This window comes from Rhinolophus hipposideros, assembly GCF_964194185.1.
Source record: "Rhinolophus hipposideros genome assembly, chromosome: 18".
In the NCBI taxonomy this organism is placed as follows: Eukaryota; Metazoa; Chordata; class Mammalia; order Chiroptera; family Rhinolophidae; genus Rhinolophus; species Rhinolophus hipposideros.
Window position 1 is genome coordinate 49,348,658 of NC_138064.1, and position 10,527 is coordinate 49,359,184.

Sequence of the window (10,527 nt, forward strand, 5' to 3'; positions counted from 1 at the left end):
TGATAAATGAATCAAGAAGACCCTAACTGTTTTTAACACAAGATCTTATAAACATGCATCTAACAAACAAGAAAAAATTACTTCAGATACCTTGTTTTGTTTTTTTAAGCTTGAAATTTTTGGTGATCTTTCCAACAATTTATTAAAAGACCAATTAGAAACATCAAAGTAAATTATCAAAACGACTAAGAACAGACAGTTAAGAGTCCTTGATGTAGTAACAATCATAGGATATTGGGTAAATTACTTCAATTTCTCTAAACTGCAGTATCATCGAGATGATAACCCTCACAGGTTTTAAAGGTAAAGACCTAGCACATATAATGTATTTAATAAATATCTCTTGTTAACAGAATAAACATGGCCAGCAGACAAAATTATTCAGAGATGGTTAATAATTCTAAAATTCAACTTAATTAGCCTGTAATTCCTTATATACTCCCCAAACAGTATCTCTTCCACCTCACTTCCATAATTTTGTGTGTGGAATCCGAAAAGCATTATTACTCAGATTCAGTGTCTACTCAATGCAAGATAGCGACATAAAAGCCCAAAACACAGTGTTCAATATTAAAAGGCAATAAAATCATTTTAATGAAAAACCGTGATCTAAATAGTAGTGATAACTGACTATAGAGAACCAAATTAAAATTTACCAGAGAAATATTAAATACTTTAAAAAGCTGCTTTGGTAAAATTAATCCTTGACTTTTACTTCTGTGTTCAACTCCTACACGTGGGTCATCTACTCTTATGTAAATTTTATATTGTCACCTTGATAGGTGACACCTTGATGGAGATGCTAAAGGCAGGAAAACATGCAGACAAATGAAAAGCATACAATATATCATTTCTAAAGTTTAAAATATCTAATAGAGAATTCAGTCATCTTGAAGGACCAGGAGACGCTGAATTCTACCTGCCCTCTGAGTCTAGTCTTCTATAAACACAGGATCTCAGTCCTGAAGAACCAACTAAGAACTGTTCAAGTACATTATCACTGACATATTTATATGCTAACTTAATCATTCCAACAGCCCTGTGAAGCACTGATATTCCCATATAAACGCAACAAAAATTCAACTTTACTGAATTATGAATTACATAAAGAGAACTAAAGCAATGCCATTGCTAGGCACTGTAACTAGGGGCCAGGAATAGATTTTTAAAAATATTACACACACACACAATAGGGTGGCTGCAGTTTAGAAGCAACATAAAAATGCTTCTGCTTCAGCAACTGTATTTTTATTCTGTCAATAAATATTTACTGGGCATCTTGCCTTCATGTCTGTGAGGCATTCAGATTTGTAATCCACTGCAAGTTACATATTATCAGGTTATAGCTCTTAGTCTAACATCATTGAGAGCCTTGCTAGAGATAAGCTGATTTGGGGAATTATTAGATTTGTTTATAAACTTATTTATTGACTATTTTTAGAAGTAACCCTCCCAACACACCTCAATGCCTTACGAAATTTGAACAAGTCATTCAAAACATTTTAAAAGTCCTACAATGGGCCTTTCTCCCCTAGAACCTTTTATCACTCATCCCCTCTGCCTGTTTTTAACCTCTAACAATTCTATTCATAAGTCTCTTCTCTACAGCCCACAAATGGGTTACCACCAAAGTTCTCCCACTTTCAACCAAGTAATGGCTTACCCGCACTGTCTTCACTTTCTTACATCTGTTTAGCCTACCACCAACTGGTTTTTGATTTTACTGAAACTGCTCTCATTAAAACCACCAACAGCCTCCTTAATTACCAAAACCAAAGTATGCATTTTAGTCCTCATTTTGCTTAACCTCTCTTGCACCTGATACTGCTGAATACTCTTTTCTTGAAATTCTAATAGTGACACCAAGGTGTTTTTTCTCTCCGTATTATAAACCACTCCTCTTTGCTGGCAGTCATCTGTTGAATCTACCCAGCCCGTATTTATCTTTTAAATTCTAGATCCATATATCTAAATGCCTATATACCTCCACTTATATCATCTAAAGAGACAAACTCAATACATCCAAAACATTATTTACCCTCCACTAAAAATTTGCTTCTTCTCCTTAGTGATCCATCTTTGATCGAGCTGTCACTACCAACCCGTCAGAAATATAGCAGCCATGTTAGAGTCCTCCCTCTTCTTCAAATATATTCTAATTTCTAAACCTCTCTTCTCTATTACCACTGCAATTAATTTTAGGCCTTCATAATTTCTCAAGCAACAAGTCTCCCTTCCTTCAATTATGATCTAATCCACCCCCTACACTGCTGACAAAATGCAGTATTTTAAAGGCAAATCTAATCATACCATTCACTTGTTGAAACCCTTGAATGAGTGAGTCCTCACCCTATGGTAGGAATTCTGGGTTTAAATGGAAGCTCTCCAATATATTACCCAAAATTCTGTACCCAGCACATTAGCATTTTCCTAAGGAAAGGGCCCAGAGGGTTTAAAACCATAAAAACCACTGGCCCATAGAATAAACTCCGAACTACAGAGGGTGCCAACAAAATGTACATACATTTTAAGAAAGGTAAAAACTGTATTAAAATTTAATACTCAATATATACCGATAACTATACATATTTTTGGCCAAATTGTACAAGTTCTCAAATAGGGCTATGCTGCTTCAACTTTTCACACCACTGAAGGTAAGATTCCCTTTGCCAGTAAGCCACTCCCCAGTCAACAAATACTCATCTTTCAAGTGTTCTTTCATCTATGAAATCCTCCCGAGTTCCTCTAAGCAAGTGATTTCTCCTTCCTTTTCCCTACTACACTTTGCCTCTACCTTCATATAGTATTCATCATATGCATTTTCACATTTGTTTTCTATCTTTCTTAATAGTTCATGAGGAAAAGACCATGTTTTATTCATGTTTGTATGCTAGTGCTTACTTAGCTCACCACCTGTATATAATACATACTCAAATATTAGTTGAATATTCGTATCATTAACAATCTTTTATCAAATGATTCTCCTGTGCAATAAGTTGTTCAAACAGTATTTTCTTAAAAAGATTATTCAAAATATATGGAACCTACAATCACTAATAAACGTACCGTTATTTTAATAGTAACAAAAAACGTATCGTTATTTTAATAGTAACAAAAGTTAAGTCTCTGTCTCTTTAAAAAAAAAAGGCAATTATCAACTGCCCCTTCGTTTAAGTGAAAATTTAAATTATAAATTTAATTATAATCCTAAATGAGATGAAATCTACTAGGTATAAAACTTTTTCTTAACTTTTACATTAAAGAAAGTTTCTCTCCTGTAATTTTACATACTCATAATAATTTTCTTTATGGTTAAATGCGTACCTAGGTTTACAGAACCCTTAGTATATAGATTTATGTGTCTTTAAAGTAATTTTTGTGAACTTAGTACGATTTCAGTTTTCAGAAAACAAGTGAAATTTTGAGCGAAGGGTAGGAAACTATGTAGGTAGGAGATCAGAGAGAGTACTCATTAGAGAATCTGAGTTTGTGTTCCTTTAAAAAACCTCCCGGGTGGGTTATTTAAAACAGGAAGTAGTAAGTTCTTACTCCTCACCACTCTATCGCTAAAATATAAAGCATACGGATGTAAATTTTGCTCGTTATGAAAACAACCGGCCTGCACACGCTGGACGGATGCCAGCTGCCTATTAAGGAGACCCTGAAAACCAGCACGAACATATGTGCTAGGCCATGGAGTCTGAGGAAATCCGCAGTGACCGGTGCGAACACACTAACTCCTGCGAGTGACTGGTGATTGCCAAGGTCGAATTAGTAAGTCGCCTTTGATGTTAATGGCTGAGTGTTCCCGGGAAAGGGCTGAAGGCCGACTGCAGGTTGCTGCTCGGCTGTACCTAACACAAGTGATGGCGACTCCTCGCGCGTGTGTAAGTGGATCCGGCTGACCAGATGCCCCCTCCCTCGCCACAACCCCGCCCGCTCCCCTGACCCACGGTTTATTTTTACCCATTTTTAGCTTGGAGCCAACCTGAAAAGCAAATTAAGAAGTGAATGCTCGTCAAACCGCTTGGAAAAGGCACAACGAGCTCTCAAGGGAGCGGCCTCCCGTCGGCACAAGACAGAAAAGCTCGGGCGGGCCGGCCGGGGCGCGACTCGGGCGCCCCTGGTTTCGGAGAGACCGCAACAGGAAGTTTTCTCTTCACTTGCGGGAGCAGTGAGGCCAAAGAGAAATCTGAGCTCCCACCGGGCACCGAGAGGTGCGCTCCGGCGTGGGAGGGCGGCTCCGCCTGCGCCCCGGCGGCGGAGGGACTCGAGAGTCCACGCCGACCGCGGCGTCCTCGCCCCGCGCAGGCCCAGGCCGCGGCCTCTCGTGCCCGCCCTGCCCACCCCGTCCCGTCCCGCCCGTCCCGCCCGTCCCGTCCCGTCCCGTCCCGTCCCGTCCCGTCCCGTCCCGTCCGGGGGAAAGCGACCACCTCGGGGCCCGCGCGAGCCCGGCCGCGCCCCCGCTTCCGGGGCTCCCGGCTCCCTCGCCGAGGGCGCTGGCCCGGCCGGAGAAGGAGCCGGCGCCGCGTCGCGATTCCCGGCCTCGCCGCTGCGGGCTGCACTCACCCACTCGAGGACCTTGATGAAGCCGAGCGGCTCCTTGAGCGGGTTGAGGTTGAGCTGGAAGGAGGACATCCTCTGAGGGAAGGAGGGAGAGACAATCAGGACAGCGGGGCGGAGGAGGAGGGGGACCGACCAGACCGTGCAGCCCCGCGGCGTGGAAGGGCAGGAGGGGCGGGCTTCGGGGGCGGGCCCCGGGGGCCGGGGGCGGGGCGGCGGCGGTTGGGCCGCCCGGCCCCGCGTGGGGGCGGAGACGGGAAGGAGCGGCCTCGGGAGGGGAGGGGGAACAGGGGCTGGGAAGGGGAGGAGCCTCCCTAGGCCGCACCTGGCCGAGCCGGCTAACCCTCTGGCGAAACAAATATATGTTGGACGCCATGCTTCGTGCGGCGCTCGCCCTTCCCTGAAGTCCGGCCCTCGGCGCTGCGGCTGCCCCCACGCATGCGCGCGTCCACCTCCGCGTCTGCGCAGCGAAGTTCGGAGCCCGGCGCACACCTCGCGCTGCGGGGGTTGGTTTGGCTCCCACGGGGCTGGGCAACTACCCGGTTCCACCGGCTTCCGTGCACAATTCTCAACTTTTAGATAGATTTGTACAATATGGATACAGGTGAAGCCGCGTTTCAAGGCTGTTGGAGGCCTTTTATTAAAATGGTGGAGAGTTATTGCACAACAACGGATTTTGGACGATCACGATGTAGGTATTTCAGTAGCGTGTTTCACCATTCTTACGGAAATTAAAGTTATTGTCAGTTATCATTGGAGTCAGGGCTGAAGGATGTAGGAGACAGGTTGTACATAATGGGAAAAGGCTTGTCCCGACAGGCTCCTCCTGACCCCCCACCCAACTTTCCTACCCTTTCTTTGGGGGGGGTAGTATTGGGGGACAGTGTGTTTCTCCAGGGCCCATCAGCTCCAAGTCCTTGTCCTTCAGTCTAGTTGTGGAGGGCACAGCTCAGCTCCAGGTCCGGTTGCCGTTTTTCAGCCTTTAGTTGCAGGGGGTGCAGCCCATCATCCCATGCGGGAATTGACCCCGCAGCTCCGGCTGGAGCCATCAGGCCTCCCTTCTACCCTTTTGCAGTTGTCCTCTCCTTGGGGCGCTTTTAGTGTCTTTCTATAGAAGACTAATTCCTGCTCCCCCTTAAAGATTTAGCTTAGGTGACACTTTCCTCCTGGCACCCAGTTATCGGGGACCCAAGGTAGTGATCTCCTTATAGACTTCCCCAATATCTTAGAAGTTCTTGGAGAGCTGGAATGGTGGCTGTTGGCACATACGGTAAATAAGGTAGTTAACACCATGTGACACTTAGTAAATAAGGAGGAAAGGAATTTAGTACAGTAAGATCTCAATACCATGTTCCAAGTAATTGCCTATTATACTAACTGATTTTCCAAGCACTTACCTAGGACTTAGCAGGTTCCTTGCCATTGAAGTTATTCTAGGAGGGTTTGACAACTGTTATTGAAGGTCATTTTGGAACCTAAGCCTTTCTCTTTTGAGACCTATTTACCTCCTTATCTGCTTCCCAGAGAGTGCAAAGAACACATTTTAGTTTCCTTGTTGACAGAGACAATCTTTTTCTTTTTTATCCTGACTCCCACTGCTCAGTCCCTAGCACAATGCTCTCTGCTCATTGGGCACCTTGTGGATGATTGCACATTCCTCTTACTAAACAAAAAGGCATCAGAGATGCCCCTCAGGGCTACATCACTGGAAAGTGACCATGCGTTTGATACCCAGTGCACCTGAGACCACCATAAGGAATACTCCAGGTCTTCCTACTTCCTTTTTTTCTTTCTTTCTACTTTGTTTTTGCACCTTTTCTCCCAGTTATCAGAGTCCCAAAATACTGATCTCCTTATAGCTTTCTTGATACTCTTTGTATTCTCTTTAACCTACTTTTTTCTAAACTTTTACTCCCATTCTGTTGAGGATTTGGGGCTGGGCACCTGGAAGGTGAGTTGTGGGTACTAGTGCTATTTGGCTTGGTCTTCATATTCACAAAGAATCAAATTAGACTAATGTTACTTCCAAATGAGACATACACTGCCAGATTAGAATGAGGTTCACTTTGCAATTTACAAACTAAAAATCTAACTCTGAATCTATTTATAACTTAAAAAAAATCTAAATTCTGTGATTTAGTAACCCAGTTTTGGCATGTCTCCAAATTTTTTTCATGTTTTGAAGGTCTCAGAAATTGGAATTGGCCACGCCCTTTCTCAACTTCTGAGAAGATTAACTTTCTATTTCCTCTGTTCTGACTCTCCTGGCTTTCTCTCCTGCTTTTCTTGTTCATGCCAGCCAGTGGAAGGCATGGTTGTTTCTCCTCTGAAAACCTTTAGTGCTAGAGTACACGTCGTGAACTTTAAAAAGTTCTCTTTCTTGATCATGTGCCAGTAGTTTTTAAAAGATAGAGACCACTTGCAGTGAACAGAAGAATAGTATCTGGTCACCTGTCAGAACTCATGCACAGGATCTGATTGGGCAGAACAAAGTAGGAGTAAGCTACAGCTGTTACCTTCGGTTACATGTAGCCCAACACTGCTGCCAGTCAGCTGAGCTGGGAGGAACTCCTACTTTCCTGAGGAACTGGTAGTGGCTGGCAGAGCAAGTGAGATCTGATTAGGCAACCAGAGGGTTGTGAATTTTTTTCATCCTAAAAAAACAAGGGTGTTTAAACAATAGCATCTCATTGAAGGCACAACTGTTCAAAATCTGGGAAGAATGTTCAGATGACTGTATCACATTGACTGCAATACCGATTATTTTCTATTTGTTTTTCAAATCTGAGGAAAGAGCCAGAAGCTTTGGGCACAACATGTTCCACTCTCCCAGGGCTGTTATAAAAAATAATATTTGTAATGCAAAATGATCCTATCTGAGGTATTATAATTCAGTCCTATGTGGTAGTATAATTATCACTAAGTTACCTACCTAATTTGTCATTGTTTTACTTCTCTTTGCAGTTTATAAAGTATGTGCCAGGTTATGATACTTGGCATTTAAAGATGTGCAAGAGGTCAGAAGGAAGCTGTGTATAGGGAAATTGTATCACCTGCTAACTACAACATTCTTTTGTGTTTCTCAATAGTAATACAAGGTTCTATTCATTTTGTTGGGAAGATAAGACTTTGGAACGCATTCCTAACCAATATTTGTCTTTTTTCCCCCCTGGAAAGATAGTATTTATCTTGTACTCATTTGTACCAATGAGTACAAAACTTGAGTTTTACCTATAAACAATTCTTTTCGTCGATGAATGCAATAGTCATTTTAGAAATATCTAAAAATGACTAAATTTAGGTGTACAGAAAAGTTGCAAAGTACAAAGAATTGCTATATACACTTCATCCAGTTTCCCCTTTTGCTAACATCCTCTATAACCAAGATATACATGTATTTGTCAAAACAAAGATATTCACATTGGTATATTACTATTAACTAAACTACAGAATTTTTCAAACTTCACCAATTGTCCGCTAGTGTCTTTTTACTGCTTCAGGATCCAATCCAGAATACCACATTTAATCTAATGAGATCTTTTCTGAAGGCATGTTCAGGAGTGGAGGGAAATGAGTAAGACAAAGTCATGTTCCATTCTGGTGAAAACTGAACAAAATGCATGAAAAGGATTGAGTATGTGGTAAATTGTTTTGACACCCGTAGCCCCCTCCTCTGTGGCTGCTGCCTGGGTGTCAGCACCTGCCCCACCTTGGCTCCCTTAGGTCTTGGTGTCCCAATTTGGGACAGAGGCCTACATATGATTGTTTCACCCAAAACCTGGTGTCTGCTCACACCGCCCTGGGACCCTACCACCTGCACTAAGTGTAAGTTTCTGGAGAGCAAGGGAGCCCTGTCATTGCTACACAGTCCCTTAGAGCTGGGGTACACTTCAGTGGGTAACAGTGGGAATATGTTGCCAACTTCTGGGTAAATCCTGCCTCTACTTTGTGACCTGCAGCAAGAGGTTTACTCTCCTAAGTTTCCATTTTTTTCATGCCCATCTTTCAGAGAGGAAGTTTGAGAGTTGTAGTGAGGTTTAAATTTCATTATCTTCAGAGATCATACAGAAGAGTGCCTGGTACAGAGTTAAGCACTTAGTAAAAGTTAAACCTGTTATTATCATTTTGTTCCAGAAACAGTGCGTGGGTCAATCTCTGGATTGGGTAGTCAAGAAGCAACAGACTCAATGCTACAGCAAAATTCATTTAAGGAAGTCAAACTTAAGGAAGACGATTCTGTTGATAGAAGGAAAGAAATATGAAACTTGGAAATAGAATTCTAGAAAGCAAATAAAATGCAGGTTATCACTACTGAAAACTCATGTGGGGCAAAAGGTTATTCTAATCCTCTCTGTGTGGGTCCAATTTTAATCTATTTTTGGCTGAAGTGAGCATCGTTCTCATCACCATTTTAGCTCACATTTAACCAATGAGTGAACAAGGAAAAATGTTTTAATTGGTAGAACTTAATTTTATAATAATTTTGTCGATGAATAAAACATCCAGCCTAAGAGAAAACTTATAAGAGTTTATTTGAGCCAAACTGATGACAATTGCCGGGAAGCAAAATCTCAGTGGATTGAGAAAATGCTCTGGAAAATGGCAGTTTTGCAACTTATTTTATACTTTAGAATCAAAAGAGGAAGGATACATGAAATCCATTGGTGGTAGATTAAGGGGATGGGAGAAAGCAAAGTGGAGCAATCTCTGGGATTGGATAAAAAATAATTTGAGGAGACAGATACTTCTTTTATATTGGTGGGTACAGGATAGTTAATAGCATTTTACAGCACATAAGATGAAATCGAGGGACGAGAACAAAAATGAGGGATTCTAGGGGTGGCCTATTAGCTCAGATGGTTAGAGCGTGATTCTAATAACACAAACGTTGCAGGTTCAATTCCCACATGGGTCACTGTGAGCTGTGCCCTCCTAAATAAATAAATAAATAAATAAATAAATAAATAAATAAATAAGGGATTTTGTAGTTTCCTGCTCCAGTGAGGTTGTGCCCTGAGGGGTCTGGAAAAAGGGATGACTCTGACATTTCAAGGGTGTGTTACCTTAGATGCACAAAGACAATAGAGGGGCTCACTTAAGGTAAAGATTGACCTTTGTCAGGGAAGCTACAGGCCAAGGAGATGACTACAGGCCATGACCTTTTAGTTAGCAATTTTTCTGTTCAGACCAGCCTATGTGGTTACTTTCGGTCTCTGAGTTTGTAGGACCTGCCATGTGGCCTCCCCTGAGCTTGTCAGGTTAGTATGCGACACTTTTTTGTCCACAAGCTTTGCAAGTACTGTAATTAGGTTTCTAAAGAAATAAGGTTCATTGTATAATCACTTTTATCATAGCATAACTTGGAGTTGTATAGTTATTGGCATTTTTTTTCAGAGACCTGTCATAGTCAGTTTTCTCACGTGACCCTTGAGTTAAGAGAGGTTGTATGAATTATTTTCCACATTTTGCTGTGAAGAAAGCTCAGCGGGAAGAAAGCACCAGGAAGGGCCTCCTAGAGGAAGTGACACAGCACTGACACATAAGAGATGTGAAGGGGGTTCCCCAGGTGGATGGGGGGTTTGCTGGCAGAGATGCAGCAGAAAGTAGGTCATGGTGATAGAGGAGAGGGGAGTTCTTAGAGGAGAGTGGGACCAAAATCAGTGTATCTGATGCTTTGGGTAAGGGGAGCAGTATAGAGACAGCGTTATATGCCAGACTAGGAATTTGTACTGGAGTCTCTGGCAGTGAGTTGCTTTGAGACAAGAGAGCAGTAACATGATCAGATTTCAGTTTAGGAAGATCATTATGGCAGTATTACAGAAGATGAACTCGGAAAACCTTTAGTAGATAGGGTCAAGCTGGTTGATATTTTCAAAACCTGTTGGACATGAGATCTCAGGTCCCAGATGTCGTGGCAAGGAGCAAGAGGGGACAGCCAGTTTAGCACTCACTAGCAGCACAATA

At 42.4% G+C, this 10,527-nt stretch overlaps 1 protein-coding gene across 2 annotated transcripts in view; it reads right to left on the reverse strand.

Annotated features, from left to right (window-relative positions):
* Nucleotides 1-9,491, reverse strand: part of SYPL1 (synaptophysin like 1) — a 33,646-nt gene extending 24,155 nt beyond the window's left edge. For both annotated transcript variants that reach the window (XM_081080256.1, XM_081080255.1), the window contains exons 1-2: nucleotides 4,889-9,491; nucleotides 4,570-4,641 (exon numbers count right to left, since the gene is read on the reverse strand). In XM_081080256.1, coding sequence (XP_080936382.1) covers nucleotides 4,570-4,641; nucleotides 4,889-4,939 — 123 coding nt within the window. In that variant the 5' untranslated portion in view covers nucleotides 4,940-9,491. The remainder of the gene's footprint in view (nucleotides 1-4,569; nucleotides 4,642-4,888) is intronic.
* Nucleotides 9,492-10,527: the final 1,036 nt, after the last annotated feature.